General features: G+C 50.0%; 1 protein-coding gene and 1 long non-coding RNA gene across 4 annotated transcripts in view; one reads left to right on the top strand and one right to left on the bottom strand.

Moving 5' to 3' along the window:
• Positions 1–9,673: 9,673 nt before the first annotated feature.
• Positions 9,674–11,064, bottom strand: LOC133234182 (uncharacterized). The gene is made up of 2 exons (XR_009732053.1): positions 10,633–11,064; positions 9,674–9,964 (listed from the first exon to the last, which is right to left on the bottom strand). It is a non-coding gene; the product is annotated as an uncharacterized LOC133234182 (long non-coding RNA).
• RHCG (Rh family C glycoprotein) overlaps positions 10,999–20,073 on the top strand; it is a 35,647-nt gene continuing 26,572 nt past the window's right edge. For all 3 annotated transcript variants that reach the window (XM_061394420.1, XM_061394418.1, XM_061394419.1), the window contains exons 1-2: positions 10,999–11,323; positions 19,657–19,843. In XM_061394420.1, the coding sequence (XP_061250404.1) occupies positions 11,137–11,323; positions 19,657–19,843 (374 nt within the window). In that variant the 5' untranslated portion in view covers positions 10,999–11,136. The remainder of the gene's footprint in view (positions 11,324–19,656; positions 19,844–20,073) is intronic.

The following is a 20,073-nucleotide window of genomic DNA, read 5'->3' as shown; positions in this document are numbered from 1 at the left end:
TCCACCAGGCCCAAGGCTGAGGATCCCTGCCCACACCTTCCTCCCTCCACATCATGCCTGACAAGCAAAAAATTAAGTCTGGCTGTCAAACGTCTTCAAGGCTGAGATCGTGTCACCTGCATTTCCGGATCTGCCATCCTCTAGCTGTGTGACTTTGCTGTGTGCTTAGTCAATCAGTTGTGTCCGACTCTTTGTGACCCCATGGTCTGTAGCCCACCAGGCTCCTCTGTCTGTGGGGATTCTCCAGGCAATAATATTGGAATGGGTTGCCATGCCCTCCTCCAGCCGATCTTCCCAACCCAGGGATTGAACCCAGGTCTCCCACATTGCACACATATTCTTTACCATGTGAACCACCAGGGAAGCCCAAGAATACTGGAGTAGGTAGCCTATCCCTTCTCCAGGGGGTCTTCCCGACCTAGGAATTAAACCAGGGTCTCCTGCATTGCAGGTGGATTCTTTAAGACCTGAACTACCAGGGAAGCGCTTGTGTGACTTTAGGCAAGTGATTTGACCTCTCTGAGCCGGAGTTTCCACCTTGTTAGAAAAAAAATTAAAAAAAAAAACTCCCTCCCCCTGCCAGCCACTGTGAGAAGACACAGCAATGCCCAGAGAAGACCCAACTCTGTACTTGGCTCCCAGAAGAGCCTGGTTCACAGAGCTTGCTGTTGCTAATCTCTGCTTCTCTCTTCCCCAACACCTCTGCTGTCTGTGGGTTTGGGGACTCCTATACCCAGAACATGGCTCAGTGGTAAATAATTCGCCTGCAGGTGATACAAGAGATGCGTCAGATTGAGACCCAGGGTTCAATCCCTGGGTTGGGAAAATCTCCTGGAGAAGGAAATGGCAACCCACTTCAGGATTCTTGCCTGGAGAATCCCATGGATAGAGGAGCCTGGTGGGCTACAGTCCACAGGGTCGCAAAGACTCGGACACGACTGAGGACAGCACCCAGAACACACTCTGCCATGGCGTGAGCTGCAGAGAGAAATGACTGTGCACACTGAGAGGGCAGGGGCTGAGCAGGGCCCTGGTGTGGGGGTGGGTACCAAGTACCGAGTCCCTGGTACCTGCTGCTCCCTGTGCTGTAAGGAACGCAGGGAGCCCTGTGGGTCATGCAGAGTTTGAACTGTAATCGGGCAGAGTGTGTGGGTGGGACTCTCCTTGAGCCTCTGACTCTGGGCCTTCTGCCCGAGGCCTTGTGGAGGCTGACTGTTCCTCTCAGATATCAAAGGCTCCCAGTGACAGGGCTCCACGAGGGATTTTCCTCAAGCTTTTTGGCTGCAAATTTCAAGCCTACAATAAAGTTGCAAGACTGGTGCAATGAGCATACATATACCCTTCACCTGGATCCACCTCTTTTGGTTCATCTCTATCTGTACACAGGCGTGCGTGCTAGGTTGCTCAGTCATGTCAGACTCTTTGTGACCCCACGGATTGTAGCCCTCCAGGCTCCTCTGTCCATGGGATTTTCCAGGCAAGAATACTGGAGTAGGTTGCCATTTCCTGCTCCAGGGGATCTTCTGGACCTAAGGATTGAACCACGTCTTCTGCGTTGGCAGGCAGATTCTTTACCCCTGGGTCACCAGAAAAGTCCCTGTCTGTGTACATGCACACACTTTTTTCAGAACCATTTGAAACTTGACATCGTGACACTTGATCTCAAAATGTTTCCCTAGGCATCCTTTCAGAACAAGGACATTCTCCTTTAAAACCGCAACACGGTGATCATATTCAAAACACATGATGCTGATGAATCCCTTATCTAACTGTGGTTCTTGTTTAGACTTCCCCAGTTGTCCCAATTGTGATTTTTTTATATATATATATTTTTTGTTTTGTTTCGATCCGGGAGCTGATCAAGGACCTATCTAAGCACTGTATGTAATTATGTAATTGTCAACCCATGCCAGTATTCTTGCCTAGAGAATCCTGTGGACAGAGGAGCTTGGTGGGCTGCTGTCCATAGGGTCGCATAGAGTCGGACACGACTGACGCGACTTAGCATGCATGCATGCATTGGAGAAGGAAATGGCAACCCATTCCAGTATTCTTGCCTGGAGAATCCCAGGGACGGCGGAGCCTGGTGGGCTGACGTCTATGGGGTTGCACAGCATGTCTTTTTAACCTAGTTCTCCTTTTTTGTTTTTTTGGTCATCTGGGACACTTACATTAAAAAAAAAAAAGATTTAAAAAATGTATTTATTTATTTTTGGCTACGCTGGGTCTTGACCACTGCTCGGGCTTTTCTCTAGTTGCAGTGAGTAGGGGCTACTCTCTAGTCGTGGTATGAGGGCTTCTCTTGTTGTGGAGCACAGGCTCTAGGGCTCGAGGGCTCCGTATTTGTGGCTTCTGGGTTCTAGAGAGCTGGCTCAATTGTTGTGGTGCATGGGCTTAGTTGGGCTTCCCAGATGGCACTAGGGGTAAATGAATCTGTCTGCCAATGCAGGAGACATGAGACTCTGGTTCAGTCCCTGGGTTGAGAAGATCTCCTGGAGGAGGGTATGGCAACCCACTTCAGGAGTCTTGCCTGGAGAATCCCATTGACAGAAGAACCTGGTGGGCCACAGTTCATAGGGTCGAAAAGAGTTGGATACCGCTGAAGCAACTTAGCACACACGCACTTAGGCTTAGTTGCTCCTCAGGATCTTCCTGGATCAGGAATCAAACTCATGTCTCCTGCATTGGCAGTCAGATTCTTTACCACTGAGCCACCAGGGAAGCCTGATACTTATATTAAAAAAAATAAAAAAGAATCCAGACTAGTTGTTTTGCACAAATGTCCCTCAATTCGAGATTATCTGGCTACCGTCCATGGTGTCAGAAAGAGTTGGACACAGCTTAGCAACTGAGCACGAGTGCACGCTAGTTGCTGCTGCTGCTGCTGCTAAGTCGCTTCAGTCGTGTCTGACTCTGTGTGACCCCAGAGACGGCAGCCCACCAGGCTCCCCCGTCCCTGGGATTCTCCAAGCAAGAACACTGGAGTGGTTTGCCTAAATTCAGGGTGTGCATTTTGGGTAGGAATATTAATAGCACAGGGGGCTCCAGTATTCTTGACTGGAGAAGCTGATGGACAGAGGAGCCTGGTGGGCTACAGTCCATGGGGTTGCAAAGAGTTGGACACGACTGAGCAACTAAGCACAGCACATTAATAGCACAGAAGAAAAGTTTGACGCGCTTAGAACATCCCACCAGGCAGCACAAGATGTCCCATGTCCCACTATCTGTGACCTTACTTTTGACCCTACAGGTTTTCATAGAGGAGAGAATTTTGCGGGAACCTGCAACCTCTCTGCTTGCCCCCCAGGCCAGCCACATTGGAGACCTCCCCATGGGGAGGTGGCACCTTCTGTGACTTTTAGGGACTGAAGGGAATGGAGTGTGGCCAGAACTGCTTCCCAGGGTCCCAAACCCCACCCTCAGTTCCGGAGTTCTGGGGGAGAGCACAGGGGCTCGCTCTCTTGGCTGCTCCCCCTTTATAGATTTTTCAGAGAGCACCAGAGGAGAAAGTCATTATCCATCATCACAGAGGCAACCCCAGTGTTTATGATACTTTTCAATTTCCAAAGGACTTTCCCGCTTCATTTCCAGGGGCAAATAAGAGCCAGTCTCCTCAAGCACCAACCATGTTATTTGTTAAAGTTTCATATGCCTTAGAGTGCTCTGCTCCTCACACCCATCCTGAGAGGTGGGTACAACCGTCACCCCGGTGTACAGATGGGAAAATGGAGTCACAGAGAGGTTAAGCAGCTTGCCTGAGGTCACCCAGCTAGGAAGTAGCAGTGCTGGGACTCGAACCCTGGCTCCTTTGAACCCCTAGCCAAGGTTCTAAGCAGCATGCTGCGAGTTCTCTTTTGAGCTTCACAGAAGATCCAGTGGCAAGCAGGGAAGACGTGAAGGTACCTGTTTGCAGATGGAGGAAATAAAACCAGAAAAGTTGTGTGTTCTGGCCAAATTTGTGGAACTGGGAGTAGGCCCCGGAACTTCGGAGTCCTGGCCTAGTGCCTTTGCCGCAGCCACAGGCTGCTCTTGGACTGAGGCCAAAGATACCGAGGAGGGCCTTCCCTGGTGGTCCAGTGGCTACTCTGAGCTCCCAGTGCAGGGGGCCCGGGTTCCATCCCTGGTCAGGGAGGAACTGGATCTCACACACTGCAACTAAAAAAATAATAATAATAATAGATCTCGGCATGCCACAACCAAAAGATCCTGCCTGCTGCAACCAAGACCCTGCCCAGTCAAATAAATATTTTTTAAAAACAAACAAACAAAAAAGCAAAGATGCCAAGGGTCCTGATGGTGATATGCCAAGAGGGATGGCAAGAGGGCAGGGCAATGGCAGTGAGTGTCCCTCCGCAGCCTCCTCAGCATGCCACCATGAGTGAAGCAGGGATCTTCCCTGCTTTGCCCCCAAGCCACAATCCACCCCCCTCCGCCTGCCCTTGTGCCTGTCTCGTCCTGCCTCTCCTTGGCTGGGAGGGAACCATCCCGTGCCAGCCATCCACTTGCCAAGGCACCCTTGTTTTAGGAAGAAATGGCTGGTTCCTGTGGCAAACCCCTGCCTAGCCTGATAGACCTGAGCAGCTGGTTTTTGAACCCTGGTCTCAGAGAAGCCCAGAATCCCCACCTGCTGGAGGCAAGAGGAAATACTGGGCCAAGATGGGGAGGTGGCCTGGAATCACCTGGGGGATTGGGTGGGACATGGGCGAGACAAGGGAAGCCAGAGGGTGAAGGGGAAAAGGTCCACCTCTTTACTGCTTTACAAATCCTAGATTGGGTCACCTCTTCGGTGAAGCCCACCTTGACCACCTTGGTGCTCAGCAAGCTCTGCTCAACTATATGTGCTTAGCCAAACAGTTGTGTCCAACTCTTTGAGACCCCATGAACTGTAGCCTGCCAGGGTCCTCTGTCCATGGGATTCTCCAGGCAAGAATACTGGAGTGGGTTGCCATGCCATCCTCCAGAGGATCTTCCCAACCCAGGGGTTGAACCCAGGACTCCTGCATTGCAGATGGATTCTTTACCATCTGAGCCACAAAGGAAGCCCCCTCAACTATATGGGAAAGTACTTAATTCTGCTTTAACCAAAACAGGCAAATTACTTGTATCTCCTCTACACGCCCCAGTATTCTTGGGCTTCCCTTGTCTCAGCTGGTAAAGAATCTGCCTGCAATGCAGGAGACCTGGGTTCGATCCCTGGGTTGGGAAGATCCCCTGGAGAAGGGAAAGGCTACCCACTCCAGTATTCTGGCCTAGAGAATTCCATGGACTGTATAGTTCATGAACTCCCAGAGTCGTACATGACTGAGCGACTTTCACTTCTGGGCTTCCCTGATAGCTCAGTTGGTAAAGAGTCCACCTGCAATGCAGGAGACCCCAGTTTGATTCCTGAGTCGAGAAGATCCCCTGGAGAAGCGATAGGCTACACTCCAGTATTCTTGGGCTTCCCTGTGGCTCAGCTGGGAGAGAATCTGCCTATAATGCAGGAGACCTGGGTTCAATCCCTGGGTTGAGAAGATCCCCTGGAGAAGTGAAAGGCTACCCATACCAGACAGTCCATGGAGTTGCAAAAAGCTGGACACAACTGGGTGAATTTCACTTTCACTTTCCTTTTATATAGTACTAACTGGCGGTGGGCGGGGGGCGGGGGCAGCTTTGTGCAGCTATTTGGGCCTAATCCTGAGTCATGTATGCAATAGGTGCTCAGTGCATGGGTTTTTGTTTTGTGTTTTGTAAAACTAGGTGACCATTGTAGATGCCATTTCAGATGCATTCATTCCTGTATTGTTGCAAACTTGAATTTTCTGAGATACGTCAGACCACAAGGACTTAAAAATTCCCTCACCCTCTTCAACATTTTGGTTAAAGATTTTGGCTAAAGATTTGAAAGGATCAAGGTTGAATAGAAGACTTTCCAGTCAAAATGGAAAAAGCATCCCAAGTGACAAAAACCCTTCTTAAGGATAGTGTTAAGAAAACTCTCACCAAGCTATGCTGGAAAACTCATCTAAAATTACTGTCAGGGAAGCCTAAAATGGAAAAAGGTCTTACAAATTGCTCTGCATATACCAGTGGCCCCATAAGTGGACTAGGAATGAGCCCTTATGAAAGGATATATAGGAGACCACGCTTAGCTCCTGAGCTTCCACAATGGCTTAGCAGTAAAGAATCTGCCTGCAATGCAGGAGCTGCAGGAGACATGGGTGGGGATCCCCTGTTTGATCCCTAGGTGGGGAAGTTCCCCTGGAGGAGGAAATGGCAACCCACTCCAGTATTCTTGCCTGGAGAACCCCCATGGACAGAGGAGCCTGGCAGGCTACAGTCCATGGGGTCACAGAGTCAGACACAACTGAAGTGACTGACCACGCACACACACTTAGCTGCTAAAAGTAAAAAGAGAAACATGTCTAACACAGGAGGTAAAATTAAACAGTATGTTCAATAGGTTGTGTTCCACCAGGTCTCCCTCTCACCTGGAAGTCCCTTTCCACCCTTCAAAGCAGGAGGCCAGGTGCTGCCGAAAGTGTGAAAAAGAGAGATGCCCTGAGCAGCAGCTTGAAGAAAAAGGGAAAGAATCCTATGTTCCTCAAGATTGAGGGGTATCAAAGAAAAGAGGGGGGCGCGGGGAGAAAGTTCCCTGGTTGTCTAGTGGTTAAGAATCTTTCTGCCAATGCAGTGGATCCCTGGTCTGGAAAGATCCCACAGGCTGCAGGGCAAGTAAGCTCATGAGCCACCACTACTGAGCCCATGCCCCCCAGAGCCCGAGCTCTGCAACAAGAGAAGCCACTGCAGTGAGAAGTCTGCACACCGCAACTAGAGAAAGCCCGCTTGCAGCAGCAAAGACCCAGAGCAGCCAAAAATAAATGCATATACAAATCTTTTTTAAAAAGAAAGAAACGTGATAGCTTAAAAAAGAAAGAAAAGCAAAGGGGTAATTAATGCCCAGCACGACCCTGTGGGGCTGCTGGATATGGAGGCCTTTTTGTCCCCCAGTTTTTGTAGGCAAGACTCCAGCTTCCATTACTCAGCACATGTTTTGATTAGCTAAATAAAATGAAAGACTTTATCTATTCATCCATTCATTCACTCAAAAAAATCATTAACATCATTAAACGAGCAACTGCTCTGAGCTAGAATCTCTTCTAGGGGCGCTCACCCTCGGGGACTGACATTCTAGTGCAGAGAGACGGATCACAGATAAATAAGCAGATAACATGAGGCCAGCTCTAGGAAGAAAGAATGAGTGAGTGAGTGAATGAATTGTCGATGGAGGAGAGGAGAAAGTGGATGAAAGGCTCAGGGAGGGAATTCCCATCCTCCTGCCATCACCCTGGAGGACGGGCGCTCTGCAGAGAGTCTGCCCTCGCCAGAGCTGGGGCAGCCTGTTGCCCTGGCTTTATGTTAGTCCGAGAGAAGATATTCCAGGAGGAGATATTTACTCTAGGCTTTTAGAGCACTGGCTATCACCCACCTTCACCCCCATCCAGAGGCACCAGAAATGAAACTGCTGGCCTCTCAAAGGAAAACCAGAACTCAGTCCACCGCTAAGACCAAGGGCAGCCAGTATAGGGGACAGCTGCCCTGGGACATTCAGAAAAGTGCAGCAGCATCAAAATGCTGCCGAGGAGGCCGTGTTCCCCAAGGTCAGGGCTGACCTGGGACTAGAGGCAGCAGAAGAATCTTCTTCCTCCCTTCCTTTCGTTCCTCCCTTCCTTCGCCCTCCCTCCCTCAGTGTGACCTTCCCTGGCCACTCTGTGCACATTACACTCCCAGCCTTCTCTCTTCCACTTCCCATTTTATTTTTCTCTGTGGCACTTATTACCTTCTAACACATCATACAGTTTACTTATCTATTGTGTTCTTGCTTTTTTTAAATTAAAATTTTGTTACTCAATAATGAGGGGCCAGTTTACCATGATGTGACAATGGTGGTAGCCAAGAGTACTAGGAAGAAGCTCAGCATTCAATGTATCTAAGACATAAAGCTTCAGTGATTCGTTAAATATTATACAGGATCAAAACTTTCAGCACTTCCTTAGATCTTTAATTGAAATCTTTCAGACAAGGAGACATGGATTTGATCCCTGGGTTGGGAAGATCCCCTGCAGAGGGAGATGGCAAACCACTCCAGTGTTCTTGCCTGGGAAAATGCATGGACAGAGGAGCCTGGCAGGCTACAGTTGCAAAAGAGTTGGAGATGACTTAGTGACTAAACAGGAACAGCAGATAAGTTAAATAATCTGAACAGGTCAGAAATTGCCTGCTGACATCATACTTTAGTGAATTACCTTGCACAGGGAACTCTACTCAGTACTGTGTAATGATCTGCTGTACAGCAAAGTGTATCAGTTATACATATACATATGCCCACTCTTTTTTAGATTCTATTCCCATATTGTGTTTGCTTTTGTCAACAACCCCCCAGACCCCAAATGCAAGTTCCACGAGGGCAGGGATTTACCTCTTCTGCTCACTGTTATATTCTGGCACCCAGAACAGTGCCTGGCACACAGTAGGTGCTCAAAGAGTATTACTCACACCTTCCTTCATCCTTCCAAAATTCCTTGAGTGCTGGTTCTGTGCCCGTACTGTGCTCTGGGCAGGGGCGTGAGTCATCAATAAGACATCCTGGGACTCCCCTGGCAGTCCAGTGCTTAGAACTCTGTGTTTCCACTGCAGGGGGCATGGGTTCGATCACTGGTCGAGGAACTAAGATCCCTCAAGGAACTCAGCCAGGCCCAAAAATAACTAATAAGACATCACTCCTCTCTTTAAGACACTCATGGCCCCTGGGAGCCATCCTTGGGAATGGACGGCGCCAGAAACCTGTGTGCCCTTCCCCCCACTTCATTCCCAAAGTTCCCCTCCATTCACTCCCCTTGCTGTGTGAATGAGGGGAAGTCTTTCCCTGTAACAGCGAGCACGCGTCCCTGAAAGCAAACCTTCCTTCTGGCTCTGCCCGGAGCCAACAAGCAGCCTGGTCCAGTGGAATCAGACAGCCCAGAATCTGACTCTGAATCCTGCTCCCTGGCTTCTCTGAGAACTCAGTTTCTTCATCTGTAGGATGGGACTCCAATATCCACCTTGCAAGGGTTCCACTGCGAGTAGAAGCTGACTAAAGGGTTTGGCCAGAGCAAGCAGTAATCAAAGGCCCCGCTTGCTGACACTGTTCCTGCGGTGTCTGGCTGTGACTTGCAGCAGGCTGCCTCGCGTAGAGAGGACACCCTGGTGCCCCGGGCTGGCACAGCGAAGCCACACTCCAGTCCCCAGCACGCTGGGCAGGCACTCAACCTCAGGTGTTCCACACAGCATTCATGGCTTTTACAAATCTGAGATTCAACTTGACGATGACTTTTTAAAATCCAGCATTGGTGAGGGTGTGTGCTTCCCGCTGTCACACCTGGATCCTGAGGCATGTGTTTTATTTGGGAAAATCTAGTGATATCTCAGGGCCTCCCAGGTGGCGCTAGTGGTAAAGAACTCGGCTGCCAATGCAGGAGACATAGGAGACACTGGTTGAATCCCTGGGTCAGGAAGATGCCCTGGAGGAAGGCATGGCAACCCACTCCAGTATTCTTGCCTGGAGAATCCCATGAACAGAGGAGCGATATCTATCAAAACAATTCAGCCTCTAGGAATTCACTGAAACCTGTACAAAGACTCACAGACCTGGGTGTACATGAAAATGTTATTTATAATACCAAACAAATAAATAACTTCATTGTCTAACACTAGGGATTTACTAGATAAAACATATGATATATCCTGCCATTAAAAATAGTGTTACAGAAAAAGAATAATATGGGAAGATGTTTACAAAATATTAAATGAGTAAAGCAAATATAAATCAGTATTATAGTATACATCTCTTTCCCTCTCTCGTACTAAAGTTGCCTCTAGATGGTAGGATTACAAATGTTTTCTAGTGTCTTCTTCATGCTTTTCTGCATTTTCTTTTGTGTATTACCTGTTTTGAAAGAAAAATTAGAAAATCAAGCTCATTTTTGCAAAATACAGACTAAGCAGAGATATAACAAATTACATAGTTACATTTTATCTTATATCATGTCGAGATCACTTATGTTAACCTATAGATAATTTCTGATCACAGCTCAATGAACTTGTGAAAACCTTTTAAACTGTCCCTATGATCTTTTATTACTGGACCAGAAAGATCCCCTGGAGAAGGGAAAGGCTACCCACTCCAGTATTCTGGCCTGGAGAATTCCACGGACTGTATAGTCCATGTGACTCGCAGAGTCGGACATGACTGAGCGACTTTCACTTTCATACATATATATGTAAATTCTTAATGCCCTTTTCTTTGGAAATAATGTTAATTTACAGAAAAGTTGCAAAGGTAGTATAGAAAGTGCCCCTGTTCCCACCCCCATCCCTCCTAACTTGCATAACCAGGGTACGCTTGTCATAACCCTTAGTGACACTTGTCACTAAGAAATCAGCACTAGTAACTAAACTTCAGACTTTATTTGGATTTCACCAGTTTTCCCATTAACATTCTCATTCTGTGCCAGGGTACAATCCCTGGGTACCACATCGCCTTGATCTGTCCCTGTCTTTTCAGGCTTCCCTGGTCTGTGACAGTTTCTTGGACGTTCCTGGTTTTCCAGGTACCTGTGTGAATTTTGTAATCAGGAAAAGAAAGGGATGAGGACGAAGCAGAAGAAAAGAAGATGAAGATGATGATGGTGATGGTGAAGAGTTATGTCCCGGAATGCCTTCGTTTTTATCTCGGTGGGAGGCAAAGGATCTTCTTTTCCTTTCTCTGCTCACCAGTACAAAACGGGGAAAGCAGTTGCTGCCTCGCATCTGTGGGATCCACAGAGGCTGGGCGCCTTAATCCCTCCCTGCCCTCTGCCCTCTCGGTTCCTGCGCCCGCTACCGTCCCTCCCGCCCCCCACCCCGATGCGGGGGCCCTTGGCTACTGGGCGACCCCGGGGCCGCGGGTCCCCTCTCCGGTTGGGCGAGCGCGCGGGCGGCACCCGGATCAACTGTTCCACAACACCCGACTCGGCCGCCCCGCCCCGCCCCTGCCCCTGCCCCGGGTCTTATAAGGCTGTCCTGCCTTCAAACCTCCGAACTGCCCGCTGCCCGCCCCGGCCAGGCGCCCCCTGCAGCATGATCTGGAACACCAATCTCCGCTGGCGGCTGCCGGTCGCCTGCCTGCTCCTGGAGGTGGCCCTGATAGCCCTCTTCGGTGTGTTCGTGCGCTACGACATGGATGCCGATCCCCACTGGGTGCAGGAGAAGGTGATCAAGAACTTGTCCACTGACTTGGAAAACGAATTCTACTATCGCTACCCGAGTAAGTTCCGCCACCTTGCAGGTCACCCCCCCACAACCACCCCCCACCCCCCACCGCCCCGGGCGGAGGGTCCTGCCTGGCCTCGGGCGGGAGCTGCCTGAGGAGATGCAGCCCCCAGCCCCCTGCCCCGCCCCTCTTAGGCTTCCCACTATGGAGACTTCCCAGTGTCTGGAGGTTAAGCTCGGGAAATGGCCAGGCGTGCCCAAATTCCTCGGAGACCTCCAACCTCTCTTCAGAGAGCCCTTCTTGATGTCTTCAGGAGACCCCAGCCAGTGGGTGACCTTGGCTCTCTTATCCAGCTGTGCCCAAACTCTCCACCTTAAGAGGGTAGTTCCAACTTCAAGGGCTGCAGGGGTGGCTCATTGGCCTACCAGCCCTGCTGGCGTGGAGGACCACAGCACAACCATGTTTTGGCTTGGAGAGGGAGAGAAATGCCCCTGAATTCCCTGGCATCCGTGGTGCCGTGATTAACAGCATGGCCGTAGAGTCACCACACCTCACCTGTATCACGGCTCTGCCCTCAACCAGGTGGGTGACCTGTAGGCAAATGTCAACAATACACAGACTCGATTTCCTCATCTGTCCAATGGGGATAATAATGAGACCTACCCTACAGGAGTGGGGTGAGGCTGGCATGAGACATTGCACATAAAGTTCTGGCACTGTGCTGGGCATGGAGTCCTCACTTCATAATGCAGCAATTACTGGATGAGTACTAAGTGCAGACGCCCTAGGACTCAGCAGTTAGAAGAACTGGTGCAAGGTTACTTGGGTTGGCCCAACCTCTGGGGCCCCAGCCCAGGACTCTCTTCATGCCCTTGTGCTTTCTAGCTTTCCACACCATCTGCCAACAGCCAATGACAGTCTCTTTCTAATTGTTGGTACTCACAAAGTCATGGACTGTTAGTTTTAGAAGGGACCCTAAAGTTCATCTCCAACAGTCACCTATGCAAACTGATCTTCCCTCCATGACTTGTTTGTTGTTGTTCAGTCACTCGGTCATGTCTGACTCTTTGCAACCCCATGAACTGTAGCATGCCAGGCTTCCCTGTCCTTCACTATCTCCCAGAGTCTGCTCACACTCATGTCCACTGAGTTCATGATGCCATCCAACCATCTCATCCTCTGTCACCCCCTTCTTCTCCTGCCCTTCATCTTTCTCAGCATCAGGGTCTTTTCCAATGCCTTGGCTCTTAGCATCAAGGGACCAAAGTATTGGAGCTTCAGCTCCAGCATTAGTCCTTCCAGTGAATATTCAGGGTTGATTTCCTTTATTTAGGATTGATTAGTTTGATCTCCTTGCTGTCCAAGGGACTCTCAAGAGTCTTCTCCAGCACCACAGTTTGAAAGCATCAATTCTTTGGCACTCAGCCTTCTTTATGGTCCAACTCTCACATCTGTACATGACTATTGGCAATGTTATGACTCCCATTTTACAGACCAGGAAACTGAGGCCAGAGAGGGGACATGTCTTGCAAAAGTCACTCATCCAGAAACCTAGTGAGCTCCAGGGACCTGAACCCACCCTCCTGGACTGCTCTCCTCCCTTTCATTTCACCTTTCCTCTCTTCCCCTTCCCTACTGGTGGCTGTGACTAGGAGTTGGAACATAGGTGTGGCCCCAAACTTGGGTTCCCAGGCCTCAAGGCAGTTCCCAGGGGTATGGAGTGAGGGCCATCCCTTTTGGTTCTTTCTGGGTTCTTGGGTCCATGCTGTCGACACCTGTGCAGGCTTCATTTCTGCCCAGAGGATTAGAGGAGTCCTCTGGGCATCTCAGTTTTCAGAGAAGTCTAGCTCCAGCTGGCTCAAGCTGGGGCTCAGGGGTGCCTGAAGATGGCTCCCGGGGCATGGGCCCCTTGGCAAATAGCAGGCACAGAACCAGCTGGGGACCCGTCCTGGCAGTGCCCTGAAAGCCCAAGCTGCTGAACACGAACTTCTTCCTGGGCTGATGCTCCGGGCAGTGTCTGGCGAGGTTGGCCTGAGGAGAAGCCATCAGATCCTGGGCTCTCGAAGCTTCCCGGGAAAACAGAGGGAGAAAGGAAATGACCTAAGGCTGAGGATGCCACAGTTTCAAACACCTGAAGGTCTGGTTCAGCAGCAAGGTTCACCCTGTGCTCCTGGTAACCTGAACCTCAGATTTGTGCATTCCTCAAGCAGAGGGCAGTGTAACCTGGCAGTTGACTTTGGAATTAAACAGATATGGGCCCATCACTTTAAATGGAGTAAAGCGAAAGTGTTAGTAGCTCAGTTGTGTCTGACTCTTTGTGACCCCATGGACTATAACCCGCCAGGCTCCTCTGTCCATGGGATTCTCCAGGCGAGAATACTGGAGTGGGTTGCCATTTCCTTTTCCAGGGGATCTTCTCAACCCAGGGATTGAATCCAGGTCTCCTGCATTGCAGGCAGCTTCTTTACCATCTGAGCCACCAGCGAAACCCAAAATAGATTAAGCCACCTCCCTAATCACACTGAGTCTCAGTATGCTCATCTATGAAATGGGAATGTTATTTAATGCATAGGAACTCTTGGAAGATTGAAGATAATGGGTAGCCAGGAGGGCATGTCTCATGACATGAAGCCAGAGGACAGTAAATGTTGGTATCAAGCTTCCTCAGAAGGGACTGATGCTGTTGCTGAAGGTGTTTAAGTGCAGGCTTAGCATCCATTTAGTGATGTGTCTCCCCTGATAGCTCAGTTGGTAAAGAATCCACCTGCAATGCAGGAGACCTGGGTTTGATCCCTGGGTTGGGAAAATCCCCTGGAGAAGGGAAAGGCTACCCACTCCAGTATTCTGGCCTGGAGAATTCCATGGACAAGTCCATGGGGTGGCAAAGAGTCAGACACGACTGAGCGACTTACACTTCACGTCACTTCAGTAATGTGGCCAAGGAATATCTCTTTGAGCGTGAGTTTGAACTACTATAGCATTTAATTTCCTTTGTGTTCTCCCCACTTGTTGTTCAGTCACTAAGTCATGTCCAGCTCTATTGCGACCCCATGGACTGTAGCCTGCCAGGCTCTTCTGTCCATGGGATTCTCCAGGCAAGACTACTGGAGTGGGTTGCCATTCCCTTCTCCAGAGGATCTTCCCAACCCAGGGATCAAACTCGTGTCTCTCTCGTTGGCAGGCAGATTTTTTACCACTGAGCCACCAGAGAAACCTTCCCACTCACAAACACTTTCTCCATACTCTGTCAGACGAGGAGTGTATTTGCTTCTATTTTATGTTGCCAGAGGTGGAGCTTAGAGATTTTCCCAGCTGGTCAGTGGCACAGGCAGGGGTGAGGCCAAGCCCTCACACTGCCCAAAAACCGCTTCCCCCAATCTCTGTGGCATTGCCACTCCTCAACCACCTCTCCAGGAGGTTTTGCAGTGATGGGATGGTTCTGTGTCTGGCTCCGAGTTGTGGGAGAAGTGGACACAGAGTCATGGAAAATTGAGGACTGGCCAGTGGACTTGAAAGGCAACAGTTTAGGCTGGGCTGGCCTATAGAGCATGGGAAGGGCCAGTCCCCAGGCTGCTGCAGGGCTGAGGAAGCGTTGGAGAGAGAGCTGCTGTTACCCACCAGCATGGGAAACTTGATCCTCAGATTTCAGAAATTTTCAAAACTTGGCCTTCTTTAGACCATCCCAAAAGAGAAAAGTGAACCAGGAAGGGGTCGCAGAACAGCTGTGTACTGGCGCCCCCTGGTGGCGGCTCTTAGAACTGGCCTCCAGGAGCCAGGCTTGCCCCTCAGGGACCTCCCGTTGGTGGAGGGAATCTGCCTGGCTGCTCAGTCACTCACTACAGGCTGGGGAAAGTAGGGGAAGAGAGGCGTTGTCTTATTAACTTCCACCGACCCCCAGCAAGTCGCCAACCCAATGCAAAGCACCTGGTCAGTCTTGAAAGAGAAAAAGAGAAGTAGTAATTAATATAATTAAGCAATTGCTGAGGAGGAGAAGGGGACAACAGGATGAGATGGTTGGGTGGCGTCACCAACTCTATGGACATGAGTTTGAGCAAGCTTCAGGAGATGGTGAAGGACAGGGAAGCCAGGTGTGCTGCAGTCCATGGGGTCGCAAAGAGCCGGACACAACTGAGCGACTGAGCAACAGCAGTAAGCAGTTGCTGAGGAATCAGGCTTAGGCCCAGGGCTTTGATTGGATGACATTAAATGTGTACCACACACCTCTGAGTTCTGTTACTATTCCTCATTTTACAGAAAAAGAAACTTGAGGTCAAAGAGGTTATGTCCTTGCTCAAGGTCATACAATCTGAACCTTCAGACCATTAAAAAATATATATTTATTATTCATTTATTTGGCTGCCCCGGGTCCTAGCTGTGGCATGTGGGATCTGGTTCCCTGACCAGGGGTGGAATCCAGTACCCCTGCACTGAGAGCAAAGAGTCTTAGCCCTTGGACCATCAGGGAAGTTCTGGATCATTATTATTAAAAGCACTTTCAGTAGCATCAAACTCATTTGGCAGTCAATCCTAAAGGAAATCAACTGTGAATATTCATTGGAAGGACTGATGCTGAAGCTGAAGTTCCAATACTTTGGCCTCCTAATGCTTAGAGTCAGGTCATTGGAAAAGACCCTGATGCTGGGAATGATTGAGGGCAGGAGGAGAAGGGGGCGACAGAGGATGAGATGGTTAGATAACATCACCGACTCTATGGACGTGAGTGTGAGCAAACTCTTGGAGACAGTGAAGGACAGGGAAGCCTGGTGTGCTGCAGTCCATAGGGTTGCAAAGAATCGGACACGACTTAGTGACTGAACAACATTCGTATTCCAGTAAGGACCAGTTTAGGAGACAGAGAGAAAGGAGTAAGAGAGTGAATAAGGAAGGTGTGGAAAGAGAGCAAAGCTGGAGTCTGTGCACCTGAGGCTGGGGGGATAAGAAACAGATATCCACAGAAGGGTTAGAGACAGAGGTCAGGACAGCCGGGGAGTCACAGAGAAGGACGGAGAACTAGCGAGGTGGGGACTGGCAGGGAGAAGCCCTGAGAAGCCGTGTGCTCTCTGCTCTTTCGTCCCAGGCCACAGGGAGAACTGAAGGCAGCCCCCAGGAAGGCCGCCTCCAGTCTCTTGAGCCCCTGCCCGCCTGCTTCCCCCACCTCCAAACAGCTCACATATGGAAGTCTGTGATGCTGCCTTTTCCCAGGGGTTCCCCTCACCTCCTTGCCAACACTGTCCTTGTCTAATCTGCTTAATTCCGGCCGGCCAGTCCTCGGCTCCTGTCTCCCACTCATCGTTCCAACTCCCAGCTCTGTGTGCAGGTCTGCTGGACCTCAGACCCCAGCTCCATCCCGAATGGCCAGGCTCCATTGCGCCACACTACCCCGCCTGACACTTACCGCCACCACCCACACCCGGGGTCATGGGGTCATCTCAAACTCCCACGACCAGCCCTAGACCCAGCACCTCCCTCCCTCCCCAGCAACCTCTTCCTCCTTCCCGGCATTTGCTTTCGAAACTGTGGTCTGAAGGTGTCTCCTCCCTCTCTCTCCAGTCTGTCACCCATCAGTTTCTTCCCAAGAGTCACTATAACAGTCTCACACACTGGGAAACCCAAGCCGAGCTGCTGTTTGTTTAACTCTGTGCAAAAAGCAGCTCAGAGCACCGTGCTGGGGTGAGACCTACAGCTCTCTTGCATCAACTTCTGTGCCTCAACCCTTACCCAGCCTTAGGGAAGCCTGCAGGGGAGACAGATGAGGGCAACGGGGGAGGGGCAGGACAGCCTGAGCATCTCTGCCCGCCCACACTGTGGGCCTATCTACCCAGTGGGTAGGAGACATCAGACAGGAGAGGGTCTGCAGTCTCCCCTGATGGTGAAGTGCCACCTGGGGCCCTTGGCTGCTGCTCAGCTGGCATATCTGGCTACTCCTGAGACTACAAGAGTAATTATCCATTCATCCCTTCAGGGATATTTATGGAGCATCCACCTGGGGAATGCCCTAGGCAGTAGAGAATACAGCGTGAACAAAATAGGCTTGGCCTGGACTCCTGGGGCTTCCCTGGTGGCTCAGCAGTAAAGAATCCGCCTACAGTGCAGGAGATGCAAGTTCAGTCCCTGGGTTGGGAAGATCCCCTGGAGAAGGAAATGGCAACCCACTCCAGTATACTTGCCTGGGAAATCCCATGGACAGGGGAACCTGGTGGGCTACAGTCCATGGGATCGCAAAGAGTCAGACATGACTTAGCAAATAAACCACCACCATTTGACTCCTTGGAGCTTTACAGTCTAGTGGGCTAGACAAACAAACTTAACTACCTAACTACAAATTGTTGTAAGAACTAGAAAAGAAAGAAGAAAGTGTCATGAGAGAGTGAACCAAGTTGAAACTCAGGGGTCTGGAAGGCCTCTGTGATGAGGTGACTTTTTGCTGAGATCCACAAGAAGAAATGGAGAAGGAAATGGTAACCCACTCCAGTATTCTTGCCTGGAGAATCCCATGGACAGAAGAAAAGAGTTGGGCATGACTGAGCGACTAAACAAGAAGAACAGAAGTTGCTGGCCATTCTGCAGGAATAGCGTCCCACGTGGAGGGCCCACCACAGGAAAAGATCCAGAGTGAGACTGAGCTCAGGGAGGCCAGTCTGGCTGGGGCACCAGAGGGAAGGGAGGACCGAGGAAAGGAAGAAGGAGACTGGCGGGAGGGGCCAGGCCAGGCCTGGTGAGCCCTGCAGTTCTCTCTTATTCAAAAATGTTTAATTGGGGAAATCATTCCGAATTTACAAAGAGTTGCTAAAACAAAAATAGTACAAAGAACACTATATACTCTTTTTAACTCCCATTAAGCATCTCTCTCTTTTCCCACATAAAAGCAACACGTACATACCGTTCCTTTTCCCCTGAACTAAGAGTCCGTTATACATATTGCGGTCTGGCTGCCTTAATTACTCCACTGTTTCCTAAGAATAGAGGTATTCTCTTCCATCACCACAGTAATCAACTTCACACATTTACACTGTATGCTACTTTCATATACTGTCCCTATACAATTTTGTCAGTGGACCCAATAAGAACCTTTGTGGCATTCCCCTGCACCCGCACCCACTCCCTACCCCAGCCAAATCCAGGACCCAGTCTAGGGTCAAGTATTGGATTTATTTGACCTGTCTCTTTAGCCTCTTTAACCTAGAACATTCCTGTGTAGGTAAGGCACCTAGCACGTGTCTGTCCTATAATAGATGTTCACAAGGGCAGCCTTTCTTTATCTTTTAAGACACTGATATTTTTCAAGAGTCCAGCTTCAACCCCTTTCTAATAGCATGTTTCTTTGTTTGGTGTTTCCTCGTGATTAGATTGGGATTGTGCCTTCTCAGCCAGAGCACCACATAGGTGTTGTGTCCTTTTCAGAATATCTTCCTGAAGGTGCACAATGTCCGCGTGTCCCCCACTGGTGACGTTTATTTTGATCACACCACCAAGATGTTGCCCAATTTCTCCACTGTATGGTTACCGGATGTTTTTTCACCCTCCTTTACAACTCATAAGACTCCTTTAAGACAACGCAAATACCTTGCTCTTCGTCAAAATTTGTCCCTGGATTTTAACATCCAGTGATGAAATCTTCATTGTGAAAATTGTGATTTTCCAGCTTCAGTGCTCATTCCACATTTAACTGTTGGGCTGTCAGCATCCTGTTGTAAGCAAGAACCCTCTCTGCTCTCTCTCTCTTAAAAAAAAAAAACAAAACTGTTCCTGTTTTTTATGATTTTCATTTGTTATGGTACCTAATTATTTTGGCCAGTCAAGGGACTCCTAGGTCAAATGAGACTAACTTCTCCACAGCAGAAGAATGGAATTGCGCAGGTAAGGCCCTTGGCAAGGGCAGTGAAAGGGGGCTGTCATCTCTCAAAAGGGACGCTCAGGCATTCCTTGGCCTTAAAACCCAGTGGTCTAAGTGGTCTAAAGTGCGGGGGGTCTTACCTCCATCCCCCCAGCCAAGTCCACCCCAGAGGCTTTTTTTCTTCTAATTGAAGTACAGTTGATATACAATGTTATGTTAGTTTGTGCTGTATAGCAGTGATTCATTTATACATATATAACTGAATATGCTATGCAGTAGAACCTTGTTGTTTATCTGTTGTATACATAGCAGTTTGTATCTTATGATGTGATGGGGTAGTAGTGGCTCTTCTACTCGCAGCAGAGTCATAATTACTGCAGGAGCCTCAGGATCCAGATGTAGGGGTGGCGGGATGGGGGTTGGAGGGTGGCCCAGGCCCGGCCAGTGGCGGAGCAGACACAGGCTCAGCTGCGGACCGCGCTGGCCCAGACGCAGAGCTGCAGCGAGGGGCTTCGCTAGGCCACCGGGACTCTGGACTGTGTTCTCCCCACAGGCTTCCAGGACGTACACGTGATGATCTTCGTGGGCTTCGGGTTCCTCATGACCTTCCTGCAGCGCTACGGCTACAGCTCTGTGGGCTTCAACTTTCTGCTGGCGGCCTTCGGCATCCAGTGGGCGCTGCTCATGCAGGGCTGGCTTCAATCTTTTGACGGACGCTACATTCTGGTGGACCTAGAGAAGTGAGCGCGGCTCGGGCCGGGGGCGTAGAGCAGTGGGCGGGGCCTGCGCGGGAGGCGGGTCCGGGGGCGTGGCCCAGAGGCTTTGGGCTGTGAACTGGGTCTTCGTCTTCCAGCCAGGGTCCCCAGGGGCCCGGCAACATACACCCCCCCACCCACAACACACACACACACACACACACACACACACACTCACTTCCTAATCAGTGAGTCTCCAGGGTGGGAGTTCTCAT

This window comes from Bos javanicus, chromosome 21 (genome assembly GCF_032452875.1).
Source record: "Bos javanicus breed banteng chromosome 21, ARS-OSU_banteng_1.0, whole genome shotgun sequence".
NCBI lineage: Eukaryota > Metazoa > Chordata > Mammalia > Artiodactyla > Bovidae > Bos > Bos javanicus.
This window is presented reverse-complemented; position numbering and strand designations above follow the sequence as displayed.